Source organism: Manacus candei, unplaced genomic scaffold (genome assembly GCF_025592945.1).
Source record: "Manacus candei isolate 608988 ecotype Guabito, Panama unplaced genomic scaffold, ASM2559294v1 h1tg000077l, whole genome shotgun sequence".
In the NCBI taxonomy this organism is placed as follows: domain Eukaryota; kingdom Metazoa; phylum Chordata; class Aves; order Passeriformes; family Pipridae; genus Manacus; species Manacus candei.
The window spans coordinates 1,794,817-1,814,906 of NW_026138125.1; the positions used below are offsets into that span (position 1 = coordinate 1,794,817).

General features: G+C 37.7%; 1 protein-coding gene across 4 annotated transcripts in view; it reads left to right on the top strand.

Moving 5' to 3' along the window:
• The window catches only part of MGAT5 (alpha-1,6-mannosylglycoprotein 6-beta-N-acetylglucosaminyltransferase), a 121,315-nt gene that overhangs the window by 88,814 nt on the left and 12,411 nt on the right, over window positions 1-20,090 (top strand). For all 4 annotated transcript variants that reach the window (XM_051810272.1, XM_051810275.1, XM_051810274.1 and 1 more), the window contains 3 exons: window positions 7,768-7,917; window positions 15,617-15,763; window positions 19,523-19,639. In XM_051810272.1, the coding sequence (XP_051666232.1) occupies window positions 7,768-7,917; window positions 15,617-15,763; window positions 19,523-19,639 (414 nt within the window). The remainder of the gene's footprint in view (window positions 1-7,767; window positions 7,918-15,616; window positions 15,764-19,522; window positions 19,640-20,090) is intronic.

Here is a 20,090-nt window from a genome sequence, read left to right on the forward strand (position 1 = left end):
TGCCCAGAGGGGAGATTTGTGACAACCTAGTCTCAGATTCTGTATGGCACACTTATTCATGGACTCATTAAGACAAAAACATGGCTTTTTGGAAAAGAACATCCAATTTTGACTTTTAAATAGCACACAGTTTAAACCCTACTGTTTCCTCTAGTAAAGTTGTCAAATAATTGCCTTCTCCCTTAAGACTTTGCATTGTTTCTGGTACAAGTTTGCATATAGTAATTTCCAGTCCTAGTAGGAGTAAGACTTTCTCTACTGGCCTTCTGATGTTTCTGTTCTGTTTCCCTGTAGGAATATATAGGTTGAGGTCAAAGTAACCTGGAGTTACTGAAAAGCTAAGTAACCTGAAAAGCTTGTATATGCTGAACCCCTGAGAGCTTTGTGCTTCCTAATCCTTAAGTGATCTCACATGTCTGTTTTCTCTGAACCTTCTCAGGATTATTCACATTCCTCTTGAAATATGAATGTTAGCAAAGGGCACGTGGGCCATACCAGCACCAAATCCAGAAGGAAATACTATGTGCATTGTTAGGCAGATCCCCTTTTCACCACTGGGAACTCATGTTGAGACGACTTCTCTGCCAAGCCCCTTGTATGATGTTTTAGAAGCGCTGCTTTTCAAGTCAGTGCTCTGTTCCTCTTGGTATTGCCTGTCTTGTTTTTTCTGAGATAGGTGATTGGATATCTGACCATATTAAAATGGGTACTGTATGCTTGTAACATCAAGCACATTAAAACTGTAACTTGCAGATTGTAACTGCAGTCATGCACATATGCACTCGTATATAAAGTGCAAATCACTGCAGACAGACTTTGAATCAGTTACAGTGTGGCTTGTCTTATCTGGAGTGATAAAATCCAATTCTTGTGATCAAGAGAAAGCCTGAACTAATCTTGTGTCTGTGTAATTTGCTTATTTCACGTTTCCTTCATTTTCCCTGTTCAGTGCTCTTTTCATCTGCCACCATGTCTTGTAAGGAGCCAGACTAATCTATTTATCCTGCTCCTGTTCTTTATATTGAACATGGCCAATTAACAAGAAGTGTAATCTCCACAGAATACACGTGTCACTGCTGGGTCTGATCAGTCATTAGAGAAGCACAGTGTGGAGGGGAAAGCGTCCCACTTCCACAGACTGTGGTGTTTTTGGGGAACAGCAGTTGTGACTAAATTGTTTAATTTTTAACCAAGCAGGTTGAAGTGGAACTGAAGTATGCATAGGACCATTTCTCCCTGGGGGCAGGGCTGGTATAGCCAACTGCTGTCATGGTTTTATATAGCCATGGACATGGGTTCTTTTCTTGTGTGGCTATGCCTGACTCAGTAACATTCATCCCATATTATAGTGAGCAAGTCTGGGTACGCCTTGCTAGAGGTCAGGAAGGATTTGTGCTGCAGAGAGCATAAGAGAAATCTTGTTTATTTTCCTCTAATAACTAAATCAGTCTTAAGTGGGTTGAGGATTACAAATAGGAGACTCTAAAGAATTTTGCCACATTCCTAAGGGTTATATTTAGAGGTAAGCTGTCAAGGGCAACATTTGCCAAGTTTTGGATGTGTTTGCTATAAAGGTTTGGGGTTTTGTCTGGCATTTCTGGCAGTACTAAGGAGTAAAGAGAGTCCTATTCCTGCCAAAATGGGAAAAAAAAAAAAGGAATGAGTAAAATGTGAGTGAAACCCATAATGCTCTCCATTATCAAAACTGGCTTTAATTACAGAACATTTCAATTAAAAAGGAATGTTTGAAGCCTTTTATGTTGCCTTAGCTCCTGTTTTGGTCTGTCTTTTCTTTGGTCTTCTTCCTGCAACTTCCTGTCATTATATTCCACTAATTTTACCTTTAATCATAGAAAGAAGAAAGAGTCGAGATTCATTTTGCGCTATTTGCTATTTCTCTTTTGTGGGGTGCTGTGAGAGAAGTCAGAGTGTTGCTTGTATCAGAAAATAGTCATTAACACATAACATAAGTGTATGATGATTGCTTTAGTATTTATTATAGAGTATTGGAGCTGTCTTGAAAATATTTGTATATTTAGAGGCAAAATAACATGTGAATTTGTTACTAATGCCACTCGACAAGATGGGCATTCTTCTTAAATATATATACTGTCTGCATAACAAGTTTAGAAGCATTGGAGATTGGAAATGGTTATCTTTAGCTTGTTCTCAATGGCAAAGTACATCAACGAGGCTGTTCTTACTAATGTCTCCCCTTTAGAACTCCAGGTGACATATAATATTCCCATCATATGCATGAAGTAGGAGGAAAGTTAGAGAGGAAAAATTATACTTGTAGGAATAGTTCTGTTACAGGCAGAAATCAGTGTCTTACTGCTTGCAGTATTGCCTTCCCTTCCTTCTGATTGGTTTTTGTACCTCATATTTAGCAATGTACTTTGAATGAACATTTCGTTTCTACTTTTTAACTAAAAGAAACATAAGGAAAGGGACAAAAGTTCCTTTGCATCTTTTCTCTCCTATGTGGTCAGTGCATTCAAAAAGTTGTCTTGTCATCTTTGTATTCTGTGTTCCTCCAAATGTACATCAGCACTTTGTGCCTATCAGTTGATCTAAACTCTTTAGTTGCTGTCATCAGACACCAGGAGCACTGTCCTGCTTTATGTCACATAACAAATTGAAATGAGCCAGACACTTTACTTCAGCAACATTTCTGAAATTCACCATTTCCTTCTGAAAGAAGTATGGATCAAAAAGCCAAGTAAATCAAAGCATACTAGCAGTTATAGGTGCAGTAAATAAGCATGCATGCATGTACACTTTTAAAGGCTTATTCTTGAATATTTATTATGAAAATCAGAATTTAATTTAGTATGAAGAAAGAAAGAAAACTGTTTTTTATGAATATTTAACTTTCAAACAGATCAGTGATCAGCTTCTCATTTTACAGAACTCTTGAGCTGCAAAATGAATTAGTGAAACCTTACAGTACTGATCAACACAGTCATCTACGAGTATTTGGTTAGCAAAAAACCAACACAACCTTTTCTTCCTGTGACCCCACTCTATTTTCTTCTGTACCCCTGAACTTTTCTGCTTCACCACTTAGAATGCACAACGATGTCTCATTGTTAGTTGTGGAAATTTCCATTCAAAGGGCAGGAAATTCCTGCCTAGGTGTTAGTGTGCATTGCATGACAATGAAATTGTCAACTCTTATAAAAATTTTAGTGTTTAAAAAAACTCAAACCTTCATAGATGAAATAAATAAAGATGAGGATAAGGAGCTGAATAAGGATTTCTGGCAAAGATTGAAGAACCGAAGTCTTTGCTGAGATGTTTTATTCATTCTTTGTGCAAAAATTATGTATGTGCCAATGTGTGTTTTATGAAGAGATGCCTAAAAAAGAAACCATAAATGGACATTCAGGGAAGAGCAAGAGCATGACAAACTTGCATAATACTTTCTTTTGCATATTCTCTCTCTTTCCAGCTTTTCTAATTCAGTGTATTTTCTAAATCTGTTTCTCTGTTGATAAACTGTCTGTTGGCACATTTTTGAGGTCTCAGTAAGAGGTGACTTCAAAGTACTTGTTTGATCATGAACCTATGCAAACATTTTTGCCTTTGCAACTTTCTCTGTCGTGGAGTCCCTCAAATCTCTGACCTGTTGCAGAAGGAGTTGTTAACTTTGGGATTTTTCTAAACCTGCCCCCATCAGTTTTTTATGCCAATTATGGGTTTGTAAACCTCTATCATGTTCTGTCAGGTTGTCCCTTTCAAACTGGAGAATTGTTAATGACTTTGTTACAGATTTCTGTATGTAACAGTGGAAACCATCCTGTATCTTGGATCCTGTGTTCTGTGTTTTCAGCTTCTTTTTGAGAAAAGGGACCAGAAGTGCAGTGATATCTGAGGAGGGAGAAAAGAACTTTTTATAGAACAGTTCAATAATATTCCCTTTATTTTTCAATTCCTTTCCAAATAATTCCTATCATTTTACTTGGTTGGTGGATGGACTGACTGCTACTGAACAATGGACTGTTTTTTTTCATGGACCATGATCATATATTATTGTAATGCAAAGCCTTCATTCTTGAGTGACTCTGGGTAGCTCAGGTTTTTTTTCATGCATGAAGTGAGGACTGGTTTTCAACATGTGTGTCTCTTTAGTTATGTTGAATTTATTGGATAGTCTGTTTTCTTGTCACTGTGTCCCTTACTGAGATTACTGAGGGGGCTTTTTCAAAAAGCTTCAAAACTTCAAGTGTTCAATATTACGATGTTTTCCTGCAACATTTTGAAGTTAGTTTCAGTTTTGCACCTCTGAATAGTGTGTATTGACAGCACACTTTTGTCACTTCTCTGTTCTCTTTCTCATGATGACTATTCATTCACAAGAGCGATTCCCAATCTCTCCCAAAGAGATTTAGTCCCTTTAAGATTCTTAAAGATTTCCAACATTCTGCTTGGCTTCTTTAGAGAACACTACCAGAGAGAGAGGATTTCCTTGGAGAGGAAGAATTGACTATTGTAATTTTGATGGGTTTACATGGTCACGTAGTTAACACTTTATTGAAATTTCAGATAATTTGTTCAGTGTAGAATTCACACTTGTTAGTCATGAATCACTAAATCTTCTCCACATCTATTGTTAAATTCAGTGGTTAGCAGTTTGAAAATTTCATATTTGAGCTTCCAGGGACATCAGCTACTCTTTGTGATTTAGCACTGTAAAACTCTTACAGTTAAACACTATGTATTTAACTCTCTTAATACTCCCCAGCCCTTGTACTCTCTTCTAGCTCCCTCATAGACAGGATTTTCATTATTCGAGGATGTCTTGAAAAGCTTTTGATGACAGTTCTTGAACAGAGATTATGTTTGCATCACAATCTCAATTGTCAAACATTGCAGGTACACTGCATTTTGGCTTATTTTTGACTTGACACTTCGACAGATAAGCTGCAAGATGTTAGGATTCAAGACTCAACAGTATACATTTAGGATATATACAAAGATGTATCCCAGTACTAACTTTTCTGAATTACATTTGTCATGCTTTATGAAACCATTGCCCCCTGAATTTTTCAATATAAGAAAGTGAGGCTGGATATATGGGCTCTTTTACATACGTTTTACAGTCTGAACTTTCAACCCATAAAGCAGTTTAGAACTCTGAATCAAGCCCTTCTGTAATCCAGTTGGCCTGTAGTTCTGCATATGTGCTTCTTAGTTTCATTCAGTGCTGAATTTTTGGTGTTCTGTGAAGGCACCCAAATGGTCCAAAATTGCAAAACACTGTCATTATCTTGGACTGACAAACTGTTAGTAAAGCAGAGTTGTTAATTACCACCATCTACTACCTCAAGAAAACTAAGCACAGAGTTTAGTTCTTGATGAGTTTTTTTAGCTTTTATATTTAAATTTTTCACCCACCAAACTTAAAATTTCACCTCTTTATACTGTGCCTTCTTGTCAATATTGTTCTAGGTAAAGACTTATCAAATAGTTGTCACTTGATGAGAAAGGCCTTATCATGGTGCTTTTAAAAGTAGGTGGAAATGACTGATGAACAGTAATAACAGTTCTGCAGTCAGTGATCAACAAAAAGTACTTTCCTGAATGGCATGTTTATTTTAGCTGCTGAAAAATTGTTTCAGAAAAGGTCTGTATAGCTGTTACTCACTTCACTCACTCACTGTTACGCTTCCATTTTGATTCTGAGGAGAAATAATTTGCTTTTTTTTAATGTGATTATCTCCCATGCTCCAAGTCTTGGTTTGCAGTGTGGACAGCAGGATGATAAGCGCAGTTAGGTGCACACTGCAGAGAATGCTGGGTTTGCATTACTAGCCAACAGTAATTCTTCTTTGCATTAATTTTGGAGAAAGTAAAAATCTGGAGTTTACTGTCAAGTGATTTAAGATAAAAGAATAATTATACCTGCTCCCTAGCAGGCAAACTCAAGAAGTGCATAAATAGTAGAAGGAATGTTGATATTTCATTTGCAAGTCAAATTTCTTGATTTATTTACATGTAGCCTTTCTATTTATAAATGTCATATTTACGCTCTCTCATTTTCCACGTCAGTGTTTTTAGTGTTCAGAATCAGTATCCTGATTATTTTTGTGAATTATTTTGGCTTCTTACAATATATACCTTTATGATCAAAAATAACACTCTGCAAGGAATGTGGAAATTCAGGACTACTTAATTGCAAAAGGAGAGAAATGTGAGATTTAGGCAAAGTATAAGGTGCTGATAATATTTTTATGGTGCTTGGTAGATGGTTATAAAAGCAGTTACTTTTGACTTGAAGTAAGTAAGGAAATAAAGGAGTGAGGCTTTGCTTGGACTTTGATTCTCTTTGGGATTCTAAATGTTTTATCTGTGGTTTTAGACTCTGAATCATGAAAGAAGTTAGTCATATGTTTAAGTAATGTTCCCAGTTAATGTTATGGACAGTTAATGTTCAATTCAAATCTGAAGTAAAGGGAAAAATAAAAAATGGAGCAAGCTTTTAGTTTTTTGAATAATTTGTGTTAATTAATAATACCAACAACCACATTGAACAAAAAAGCATCTTTGTCTTCATCTTTTGTCCATTTTATGTAATACTTAGCCCAGGACATTTTCTGGCCAGTGCAGCCTTGGCATAGCTGCCAGAGTAAGGAGATTTACTGATGAGGCAGGTCCTTCACTTCAGCACAACCAGGGTCCCCAACAGAGCGGGCTAAAGCAAGGAGGCCATCATTATGTACATTAAATACCCTGTACATTCAAATGCATCCCAACAATTCATTTAGCAAGGAAGCTGTAAAAAGTGATAGCATTCATTCACCTTGGCCTGATACTTTACTGCTCCTCCAGGATCTGAAAAGACAGGATTTTCACCAGTCTACTTGCCCTTTGAATGAACTTCAGTAAAATTTTTGGCCAGCTCCTCCAGAGCTGTGGAGGAACAGAATTTACATGACAAAAATAGTGAGTGAAAGTAGAATTCTTAAAAACTCTCTGCCAAGAAGTGTAGAAACTTGTTGCCTGATTTTAGAGCTATTACTAAGACTATGTGCAAATATTGAGGGAGAGTCTTCTGATCTATGCTGTGTACTGCGTGTAAATACTGTCTTTAGCTAATTGCCTTTGGAATGCCAGTAGTCTTTAAAACTCAAAAAACATATGGCATTGAAAATTAAAGTAAATCTTGTTTGCAAATTAGGATGGTGTACAGTTTTTTCATAATTTTTTTTAAATGCAACACTAAAGCCTTTACTCTTCTCTGCATTTTTTCCAAAATGCCTTTGAAACTTAAGGTAAGTGGAATATTTGTAGGCATCTTATGGGACTCAGATAATGGGTATTTAGATAAAGGTGTGTGTTCAGTTCTTCAGTTGGCAAGACTGCATCTTACTAAGGTGACATTCACAGTTTTCTTCACAAAGAAGGTAAACTAATTCTTGTGCATCTCTGACAAAAACGGTGAAAAGTTGCTATTTCAAAATGAAGTTTTTGTATTTTTAGGCCAAGTATTGTTTAGGCATGCTGAGATTGCAGCTGTCTGGTGGTGACCTGGTTTTTGTCCAGTTAGAAATTAAGAGGACCTTGGTATCGATTTATTTATACCTAGACTATGAATGAAAAAGCTGCAGTTTACTTCCAGTCTAGAAGAAAACAAAACTAATAATGTAATGAAAGATCAAATATAGAGATCAGATAAGAATGAGTGAACTTCTCTTGCTGGCTTTTGAATATTGCTGCTTCAAATTTGTAAAGACTGAAAATATTTTATCATTGCCATTACAGGATAAGAAGGCTTATCTGGATGTCATCCACACCTATATGGAGGTCCATGGAACTGTTCATGGGACAAGCACCATGTATATTCCTGGCTATGTAAAAAACCATGGGATACTCAGCGGGCGGGATTTGCAGTTTCTACTGAGAGAAACCAAAGTAAGTTTGTCAAGTGGGAGTGGTGGCAAAAATAGCTCCAGATAGGCAGTGTCTGGAGTGCATGCATTTCACCTCCTATGAATAAGCTCCTAATTTAAAAGCATTGGGAAAAAATTATCAAATATAAAGGATCTTAAGTCGTCTTCTGTGTGCTAAGAATACGTTTCTCATCATGTCCGTGTTTTTTGGACTCACAGCTCTTATTAGAAAATTGACGTGACAACCTATAGGCACATTTAACAACCAGCTTGGGAAACAGGGATAAATGCATTTTTCATTTTCTTCAGTGTGATATTCAGCTCAAGGAGATTATCAGCTGAGAGTGTGCTTTGTTTCCCATCCCTGAGGTCAAAGTTAGGTAACAGCCAAGAGCTGTGCAGTGGCATGCTTGCTCTGCCCTAGCAATGACTTTAACCCAGAGCGACCCTGCTCTCTCAAGGAGAAAAGAAAAGCAAGCACTTCATTTGCCATTCATGTCCTTCCTCTGCTTCAGCTGTGCAGAGAGAGTGAGCAAAAGAGCATGCTTTTTGTGGTGTGCTTTGCCTGTGGCTCCAGAGTCAAGGGAACTCAAGATAAGGGACAATATATACATCAAAATAAATGACTTCTGTCCCCGTAGTTAAAATGCTTTGTTGGGATTCTGTGCCATTCCCATAATCTTTATGGCACTTTACAACATTAAAACACTTCAGTAGTTTACATTTAAATAGGATGTTTAACTTCAAGTTGGTGAAAGAAGAGGGTTGTATGTTTAAAATTAGCAAAATCTGTGGAACTGCGTCCCTGTTGATAGTTTCTTGCTGTGCACTTCTACAGAAAAATCTATTAAAAAAAAAAAAAAGGAAACTAAAAAGCAAGCAACTCCCAGGCTTCCCACACAAATGTAGAGATCTCCGTCTTTAAGTACTCTGGAAAATGTTGGTAATTTGACATCTCTGTGTGACAGCTGTTGGTAAATTATGAGTTTTTAAAGGCAACCACTGTGTGTATGTACTTGATGCATACAGATACACATAATGTTGCATATTAAAAAGTCAACATTTACTTTCGTCATAGATAATCTGAGATTACACAGCTTTTGCCTGTGTGGAGTAGGAAATCCCTGTGTTAATCATAATGTGGGAAGAATATTGACCTTGTAATAACACCAAGCACGAACAGTACCTCCTGAAAAAAAACATGTCTTCTGTTCACTGAAATAGTAAAAGAAGCTAATGGAATTCCTGTAGAATTATTCAGTCCTTATAATTTACAAGTAGCGGTTCATAATAATAGTTATGTTTGCCTGTGTCTTCCTCTAGTTCTTTATCAGCCATCTTACATGTATCACAATAAAAGACTTGCTTTTCAATATTAACTAGAAAGCTCATCTAGTTGTTATTGGTTATATTTGTTGTGTTCTAAGATGCAATGTAAAGACACATTCAATTTAGGACAAATTCAAGTTGATACCTACATATTATGCAGCTTAGTTGCATGGATTCTGTGACACAGGAAGTAGCAGAGTAGCTTCACTCAATTTTGACTAGTAATTGGAATATCAGATGGAAGAGACTGTCTTGTGATTGTGAAGTGCTCCCGAGACAGTAAGTTGCTTATTTTCCACAAGAAGTATTTGGTGAAAAGCATGGATCTGCAATGTACTGTTATCAGAGTCCTACAAGCACTTTAGGTTTTCATGATTTTCTATACTATTGTTGAGCATTGGTTATGGTCGGGTTTTTCCTTCATAATGTTGGGGAAAATCGTCTGAGAATTTGCTGCATTTCTTAGTAGATGACACTGAGAAACACATCAGTGTGTTTCAGAACCCTGTATAAGGAATTCATATTTTTACCAGTTATCCTCAGTTATCTTTTTTATACAATCTTTCTTAATAAGCTTTTTTTAAAAATTACATCTGCAAATAGTATTTTCATGTGGCTTTTCTGAACTTTTGTTAGCAGGTTTGCAAATGACAAAAGCTGTTTTCCTTTTAAGGAAATTATTTATTTATGATGCAACCAGGCTAACAAAACTTTGCCTTGATAATAAGCCATTAATAGTCCATCTGCTTCTCCTCATAGTTATTATTGTCAGGAAAATGGGAGTGCGATGTATTTCTAATGTTGCACTGAAATGAAATTAAATATGGCTTACTGCATCAGGAATTTTGCTTATTATTCCTGTCTGATACTGTTTCAATATATCTAATTGAACAGAAGGAGTGAAACAGCAGCATCCGGGGTTTGAAAGTGGAAACTGAGATTACCATCGAATTTGTTTGGACATTTTTAGCTGAAGGTGGATTGGGGAGGGTGTGCAGGGAGTTGTGGGGTTTATGTTTTTTTGCTGGCTGATGCTTCGTATCCCATAGGTATTCTGGCTGTTCTGCCCTAGCATATGGTTACCTGTCAGTGTTGATCAACACATGTACTTGTTCTAAGTCTTCTTGTTGCTTGTATGTTCAGTTTCAGATTCTGATACCCTTTAAGAGACAATACTTGAATGTAGCTGGTTATAAAACACCACTCACCTGTCACTAGTGGCCATCTGCTGTCTATGTGGGTCAGTTGTGTTTATATCAAATGGATCATGGCTTGAATTTCTAAAACAAGTGCAGGTTTTCCACAAAAATCAGGCTGACTTAAATGGGAGCTTTGTGCCCTGAGGAGCCCAGTGTTTGTGTGCACATGCATGCAGTGATGTACAAGGACGCTTTTTTACCATAATCACTTTATTCACTAGGCAACATGGCCAGAGTTCCCTAATGAATTTAGTTAAGGAGGTTTTGTCACTGGACTATCCGTGTGCTGCAAGTGTGTGAATAATCAGAGCCATAACTCTGGGCTGGGAACATCTGTGGTTACAATGCTGGCCAGGACCATCAAGGGCTGCTGTTGCTGTCTCCCAGCAGCAACCTTTGTCTTTAGGCTTCCAGAAGCTTTCAGATGTTTTGAGACCAAGGGCAAGAATTCTCTGTCATTGCTTGTGATGTCAACACTGTGTTAGCAAGTTTTTGTTAGGTCAGCTGACAAATGTTCTGGTTTTCACAGAGTGAGAGCTAAATAATACTTCAACAAATTAGATGGTTCAGTGTACTCAGAAGCGTCAGTTTTTTTGAACTGCTTCATTTTGCCCTTAGACAGCAAAATACCAATAGGTAGTGGCTCAGTCCTATGATTCTTAGTCAGAGCTTTGCATTCCCAAAATGTGTTTGGTCTCTGTAGGACACAGTTATTCTCAGAAGCATGCAGCTGCCGTTTCATTCTGCTGTGTGTTATAAAGCAGCACATTTCAGAATAAGTGAGTTTTCCAGTCAGGAGGGGGCTGTTTGAGCCTCATCATGGCTAGTTCAGCTGTGTAGTGCATGACAAAAACGAGACATGTCTACAGTTTCTAATGAGAAGATGTAAAGCCATTCATCACGTCTGAGGAAAATAGGGTAGGCGAGCTGGCAGCCTTCCTGCCAACTTCCATGGCTCCTTGCCAAGTGGGCAGCTGGAGGAGTTGGACTAGACTCTCTTGGAAGAACCAGTGTTGAATTCTTGAGAAATATTTCTCCTTTCAAGAAAGTTTCAGATGCAACTTTTTACTTCAGGTCACTGTACATTTTTGAGGGAGCTCAAATTCTTTTACTAAGTGGGATTTATGATTTCTGAATGGTGATTAATAAAAGCAGGAGCAACACCCTGCTTAGACAGAAGCAGGAAAACAAGCTGTTTTTCATATTGCCTTTTATGAAGGACTATCTATTTTTACTTCCACACGCTTCACAGAATCAGCTGAAAGGACATTTAACTAGTGATTCTATTCTCAAGTTGTTTCAATCACAAAAGAATTGACTTTTCCAGAAAGTATTTTATATTCATGAGGAAAATATAGCAAGATAGTTAACCTTTGCTATATTCCTCTTTCTGTAGTTCAGAAGATAATATATAAGTTCAGTAAGGAGACATATAAAAGTGGTGATAAACCTACCAACCTGACAGAATAAATTAGATAAAGTGCAGTGATGTCAGAAGGGGGAGAGGAGAAGATAAACACTCCTGTTCATGGAACTATAGCATTTAGCCTCTGGAATATGAAATTTTTTCTTAAATATTCAGCTACTCGTAATTACAGTCAGTGAAGTAAAGCATTCACTCCTTATTTTATACTTTTGACTATAATTTAGAAAGCCTGTTTGTTTGCCTACTCATTTTAATAATAGTTTGATATGGTCCTGTAAACTCCGCAAATTGCTTAGCATCAACTGAAAGTCAATGGTTTCCGAAAAAAATAGAAGCACACTGTTTTTTCACAGGAGTGGTTGTGAGTCACTTTTTGTGCCAGAAAATCTCCACTTAAATACTGCACTGTGAGAGGACTGCCTACATTATAATCAGAAAAGAGTGGTGTCTTGACTGCTGTGATGCTGGGTGGCCAACTCAAAATTCTGAAATTCCAAACGAGGGGCTCAGTTCATTGCAAAGGCAGAAAAGGTTCCTGAAGAACCTTTTTTATGAAAACCTAAGTATTCCTGCTTGAAGGTTCCAATACCTGCTTTACTCAAGTGGGCAAGTGAGATTGCAGATACAAATCCCCTTTTTTGATTCACGCAGACCTACAGGCACAGACACATCTGGGTAGCAGACCTTACTAAAAAGGAATGTTTTGCTAAAAAACCCACACTGCTGTTACCATGATGATTTTACATCTGCATTTATTTGCTGTTATCTCTTTTAGATATACTTTTATACTGTAATCTCCTCCTGGCAATCATCACATTGCATGAAGCATCAGCCTACAGAGCGGGTTGTGCCATGTGCCCACTTAAAGCACTGTAGGAAAAATAATGGTTCTTGCTTTTAAGAAATATTTGAAAGGTGAGCAAAATGCTCACATACAGAACATGAAATGGTTTCAAGCACTAATCAATTAGCAGAGCATAAAGGAATTCTATCCTGCATAGCAATTCTGCTGCAGCTAACAAAGTCAGATCAGGGCTAATATTTTTAGCCACATATACCCACTGTGATGTTACCAACATGGTCACTCACATCTGGAGTTTTGCAATGTAGATCTTCAGCTGTGGGGTGGAGGTGCCTCTCCGTGGTGGAATGGGTTACCAGACATAGTGACTGGTAAGAAAGTATCCTAAAAACCATAGTGTGGTGGAGGCAACAGTGTACATCTATATCAAAAAATAGTGGAAAAACAGTCTGTTCTAAATCTTTACTCTTTGTGGGACAGAGCCTTGTCTTCCTCACAGCGTCAACTGTACTGAGGATGAATGGTACCTGAAAACTGCTGACTGTTATTTCTGCTTTTTTCTTTTTTTACTTGTTTTTCAATTAGTGACTTGCAGGATTTGTTGCATTCTCTTAGGAAGTACCTTGACAGATTGGTTTAGCCTTTCTGGAAATAACAAGGTGCATGTAATTCAAATGATTAGCAAATGAGAGCATTGCGAGTTACAAAAATGGCCTGTGTTCTCTAATACCTGCTCTTTTAATCAGAATGAGCAAAACTCTCTCAAAGGCATTTAAGATATTTCTTAGCTTTGCTCTATATACCGTACAAAAATACTGGCTGACCAAGGAACATTAATCATAGAGACTCACAGAATTGGTTGGGTTGGAAGGAATCTTAAAGATCATCTATTTCCAACCCCCCTGCCACAGGCAAGGACACCTTCCACTTCATAAAGGACAGTTTTCAGGGGCAGGGTCTAGATTGAGTTTGGGAATTTCAGCTGACTTGATGACGATGAGAATGGAGACTGATAGATCTTGGAGGGCTGAAAAAAGGACTTAGGGGAGCTGCAGGCAGCTGTTGCAACCTTGGGCCAACAGGCAGCCCACACACACTGTTCTAGTGATCAGACACATCCTTCTTTCTTCTTTCAAAGGTGCAGTGCTGCTTAGAGGTGAGGTTGGAAAATGGATGAGAAACAGGTGGTAAGCTATTTATTATAGATTAAGTGATGACAGTGTGCTCTGTGCTGTCAAAACATAAACCCATGTTTCTTTCCCCGTGGAGCTTCCTCCTAAATAAATGGACCAGTCAGACACAGAACTCAGCAGTGCACAGCAGCAGTTTATTAAAAAAGTGCAAAACTAAGCAAACAACTCAGCATTCCCTACCTAACAGACAAACACAGGATCATAGGAGAATTGATACTTCAGATGGGTTTAATTGCTGGTTCTCAGCTGGTTTTCTGCCTGAACTAAGGAGTAGTTTAAATAAATAATATTTTACGTGCAGATTGCATGAAATGGTTCCATATCCATAAGTCATTATTTTCAAGACATACCTTTCTGTAAATTCAGCCTCTTTTTAGATGAAATTTAATATGCATCTCATCTGACTTACAGGTCAGATGTCTTATGCCATATATAAAAACTGAATTTAGATAATCTGTCTTTAATGGAGATAGTCTTCCAGATCTTTTTCTTATCAGCCACGGGAGAGTTTCTATAAGATTTAAATCAGCGAGATAGCTGGGAAACTTTTTGCAAGCAGGCAACTTTTTAAACCTGAATATTGAAAACTGAAATAACAATATTCAGCTCCATGCAGTGCAAATTGTATGTCCTCAACTATGCTGAGAAGTGTTAACATGCATTTTTTTAAATGAGCCAACTCTGAATTTATACTGTTGTTGCCATGGGTTGGAGAGGATTGATGCTGCAATGCCTGTGCATGACAAGACTGACTACAGGTTTATGCACCAGCTCCTAGGAAGAGCCTCCAGCTGTGAATGTTCTTTTAGCAGGATTCATTTCCATGTTGCAGAAGATTTAATGCAGAGTAGTATATTTTGACCTCTTTGAATACATACATCCTGAATACATGATCCTAATAGTTATGAAGGTTGTGCTTTATTTTCTTGTAAAAGGCAGTAGCTCTCTCTATACTTACATTAAGTTATGCAACAGTGCCAAGAAATTGCTGTTACAAATCAGAGCTTGTATTTCTCCCATTATATCTGGACAGTCAAATGAAGATGAAGAATCCTATATTTAATTCAGGGGAGTTAATTATGTTTGGCCAGGAAAGGGGTCAAGATTTTTTCAGGCAACTCTGAAAAGAACATTTAATGTCTTTTCATTTTCCAGAGCACCTGTAATCTCAGGTGATGTAGGAAAAGCTTTAGGATGCTTTTTTCCTCTAGTTTTCCCTTGAGGCATTGAACCCTCTGAAGCCTGTGCAGGCTCTTGCTGCCTCGGTACAGCGCCGTGAGCTGATGTTTGCTGCCACCTACCGTTTTAATTAGGAGCCTTAATTAGTGTGCCAGGAGCAAGTTCATGTTGGCAAACCCAGCAGGTTTGGAAGAGGGGGAAAACACTAGTGTAGCTGTTCCCTGAGTCTGCTGCGGTAGAACCTGTACCTGGAGGAAAGCACCAGCAGTTTCATTTCAACCCCAGTCAAACCACTAACTTCGGTTTTTCTTCAAAAAAATAAGTGAAAGGGTCTGTTGTTGCCTCAGCTCCATGAAAAAACACCTCAGCTCATTACAGAAGATTATTGTCAAATGTGTTTTACAGGACATTCCATTACCGCTTGGGTGGGAGGGGGTGAGCTGTTGAATTTATCCCATTTTATTCTTAACATTACTTTTTTTTTTTTAGGCTGGTACATTTAGAATGGTTTATTGTTTATTTTAAACTAGCACTCAGCTTTGTGTTCTTGTAAATAACAAAAATTAAGACAGCCCTTGTTTTCTGTTTTTCAGCTGTTTGTTGGTCTTGGATTTCCATATGAAGGGCCGGCTCCCTTAGAGGCTATTGCTAATGGATGTGCTTTTCTAAATTTAAGATTTAACCCACCAAAAAGTAGCAAAAACACAGATTTTTTCAAAGGCAAACCTACACTCCGAGAGGTAAGCTTTATCAGTCTTGGTAACTTCTTTTTTTGAAAGTGATTGTGGATTTCTTTTTAGCAACACAGTGTAGGGAAAATTGCATAAGTGTTCATGGTTTATTGCCAAAGGTGTGCAACTGCTTTTTTCTTTAGCCATTGATGGGATTATGAGTCCTTATTTTTATAGGGTAATCTAAATGGTTTTTTTTATATACTGTTAAGCTTTACCTCTAGATTTGCCTATATGTACATTTTGTTACTTCTTATTGATAGAACTGAAGTTTCATTTGGAAATCTGATGTTCTGCCCGGGAACAGATCATCATCTGACACATGATGTGTCATTTGAAAGTGGTTTTATTTTGTGAAAGAAACAGACATTGCAGTGTACTGTGCAGGAAGTAAATAGGCACTGAAGTAAATTATGAAAATGGCATTTGTGGGTGGTTGTGTGTTTTTTGGGATTTATTTTTTTTCTCCAGAAAAGACCTGTTCAAGGCACTGCTGAGCTAAGGCATTAATGTTCACAGCCCATCGTGTTTGTGGTTAAACACTGGAGACTTTTGGAGAACTGACTCTTGAAGAGAACGGGAAAACCAAACTTCAAACTTTCAAAACAGCCAGTGTGTTTAGACTCTAGTAAGAAAAAAATGAGGCTAAGTAAACTAACCTCTCATCCTGGCACTGACTTCGGAATATTTTTTGTCTTCAGTGTAGGTAAAATTCAGGCTACACCACTTGCAAGCATTTAACAGTCACGTAGCCGTTTCTGACATTAGCACTTTTGTCTGTGACCATGGCTTGTTCATGGGTGTATATACATATTTCCTTTACATATTTACCTGAAGGGAAAGCTCTCAGGTAATATGTAGATGATGAGAACTTTGTACAGCCTTATATCCCTTAATTCAGGTTACTCTTGGGCCATATAACTTGCATTCTGATCAGCATCAGCTGGTTGAACAAAAGACAGTTTCCCATTTTAAACCAGTAACATAAATTATGGGTTTTATGATCCAGGACTGTAATCGCCTTTTAGCTTGTTATACATTGAATTTATGTCCTGTACAAGCTGAAACTTGCCCCTTCTCACAGTTCGTGTTGCTAATAAAGGAGACAGAAATAAGGAAACAAAAGCCTGTTTAACCTTCTCCTTGGTCTTGGCACCTCTCAAACCTTTTCTTGTGGTGGGTTCCTTGACTGTTTGTCGCGTTTCCAGTTGTTCTGTGCCCAGACACTACAATTGGTCGTGCTCAGTAAATAATCCAAACCCACCTAACTCCTTAGTAGGAATTTCAGTGCTTGGAATACCATGGTAAATCCCGATGGCATGTGTCAGCACTAACAGAAATGCCATGCACCTGATTTGTACAGAAAAATAATCCCTATTGACTGCCCTAGTCCAAAGTAACATAATGTATATCCATCAGGAATATTGCTGTGTTTACATGCCCTGCTGACCTGTCTTGACAGTAACCTTTTCTCTAACTGGTTTTCACAACTGCATTTTGATCCGATTGCCGGTAATCCATGTACTGGTTCTTTGGGATTAAGAAAGTCCTTAAATGCTTCTCTCAGTTTTTTCCAAGTGTTAAAGGAGAACAAAAAGAGCTTGTACAATTCTGTGACATGGTTATCCATACACGAATATGAAGATAAAGTCTGTGTTTAGTGCTTTTGTAAAGTAATTTTTGCAATTTACTGTTTCTGTATTTTTCTAGGTAGAATTTTGGGGAGGAGGTGTCCCCTCTGCCCCCATGATGGGGTACTGTAAACTGTAAAAAACCTGGAAATTATAATTATTTTTTTTTTTAGATCAGTAACTGTTTTATCTTGGGACAGGATTTTGCTGAAGGAGAGAGACAGGAAAAAAAAGAAAAAAGAAAAATCATCCTCAAGCATCTAGTTTTATACCAATATTTGTATCAATATTTGTTCTCCATTCCAACCCACCTCCTACCAAAGAAAGAAAACATTGTATGCTTAATCTGTTTGAAATGTGTAATTGATGGATGTGGTTTCTTTCATTTGTTCCCTTTATGAAGGAAAAAAACCCAAATCTGAAATTAGAAATTAATTCTGAATTTATAGGAATTCTTATATATTTTAGTTATATACAGAGGGAACATGTCTAAAAAACAATAAGCCTCAGCTAGCCAAAGTATCTCAGTACTAGGAAATAAATAGTCTTAATGTTTTTAATAGTATAGATACAGAAAAACTCGTACAATAAAAGTGTGTTGCTGGTTACTCTTAATACTTAAACCAAGTACTAGTCTGAGAAGTTTAGTGGTTCATCTTCCAGATCAGATCTGGCTTTAATGTTGCCATCTGTCTGTCTGAGATGGTAGAGAAAGAGTCTAAAGAATATTCCTAAAGCTTTGTGGAATTTAAAACACTGGGTTATATTCATATTTTTAAAGGAGCAATAGAAAGTTCTTTGTTGTTACAGAAAGCAGTAGGAATGTAGCTTCTGCCTATGAAGTGCAGACATAAAATGCCCTGGGAACTCAGTCTTGGAAACCCAAATTTTTAAGTACATACAGTTCTAGTTGCAGTAGAAATACTATTGAAAAAAAAAAGGTTAGAATATGTCAGTCTTCTTCTCCATCCGGCTGCCTGAGCCATGAGGTGGGAGCCCGTGGAGAGTCCCCTGGAGCACTGCTCTCACAGCACAGATTTCTGCTGTGTAACTATAAGACTGGCTTGCCTCATCCATAAGCAAAATGCAATAGGCAAATTTAAGAAAAAAAAAATCGTTTTTTTAATAATTTTAGTAGTGAATGCAATAGTTTCCTGCATTCACTTGAGGAAGAGCTCAAGTACAGTGAATGCCTAGTGCAGGAGAAGGTTCTGCCCAACAGGCACGGTTTCCTGCTTCAGATTTTCTGCAATTTGAATAAAGATAGCATAAAGAGGCAGCTGTATAAACAATGTCTATAAATAATCTATCCTGTGGGGGTTTTTTGGTATTTATTTAAAAAACAATTGTCTTCTGAGGCTGGTGTGAACCACTCCCCTCTTCTGTAGCTTTTGCTCCCTTTCAGTGTGTTCATTTGCATGTTCCTTTTCACTCCTGGGCAGCCTGTTACAAAAATTACTTTTAGTGCTATCCTGCAAGTTCTGAAAGCAACTCTAATACAGCTCTTCTTAGTTACCTTAAGTGATATGTTCCTCACCACTTTGTCAGAAAACAAATTCAGTGAACACCCTTCCTGAGGTCAAATTACTCTAGTACTACCAGCAGTGAATTCATCCTGTGTGATAGAAATTATTGTCTATATACTGTTGCTCACAGAACTTTGGAAATGTTTGAAATCTGAAGGAAAAACAGGATGAGGACATTATCTGAAGGAGAGAGAGACAGGGTGAGGGTGACATCTCTGGGAGCCAGTCATGCAGGTCTGACCAGGACTGGTGGCAGAGATGGGCTGTGAAAAAGGAGGGTGGCTCGGTGGATGAGCTGTGGGGAAGCAGGGTCATGGTGTAATTTCAAGTCTTCTGTGACATGGGTCATTGTGAGGATCAAAGCCTCAAACTGGAGGTTGCACATATGTATCTTGTGATCTGCACTATCTGATTTTCAGTTTTCCAGCTAAATTCACTCTCTAAATAAGAGAAAATCTGAAAGATAACTCAGAAGGTGTGATGCTGACTGTTAGATTGTAGCTGAATGCTTGCATTATCCTACTGCATTTCATCCAAAAAGTGTGATTAAGAGTGAGAGGTAAGAATATCTTGATACATTAGTTTTTATCATTATCATTTCTTTATTTCAGTTGACATCTCAGCATCCCTATGCTGAAGTTTACATTGGGAAGCCCCATGTCTGGACTGTGGACATCAATGATCTTTCTGAAGTTGAGAAGGCTGTGAAATTAATTTTGAATCAAAAGGTGAGAAATGTGTCCTCAATTTGCCATCAACACTTGAGGGTGTAGTGTGTGCTGCGTGTAGAGTGCTTCCTAATGTTAGTCTGATGACTGCACTTTGGTAGGATATTGGAGAAAAAAATGGTTATTACGTATCTGTGGTTTCTAAATTACCATGTTTTAGTACTGGATATGTCAGGTTTTTTCTTGAAAAAATATAAGCGTGGGTGAATTCATATAGAAATGTGAATTTCATATGTGAATTGTACAGCAGTTTATATTTTCTGTGCATTCAGTGAGGAAGTTTCGTTGTTGATCCTTAGAGCATTGCAAATTCTTCAAATGCTGCTCAACTCTGTTGACTGATTTTGTAGCCTTGACATAACTACCACAGAGGTGCTTGTGCACTTTTGGTGTGGAATGGTAATGAGGGCACTTTAAGGTGGGAAAAAAAAGTTTGAAGTAATTTTCAAAG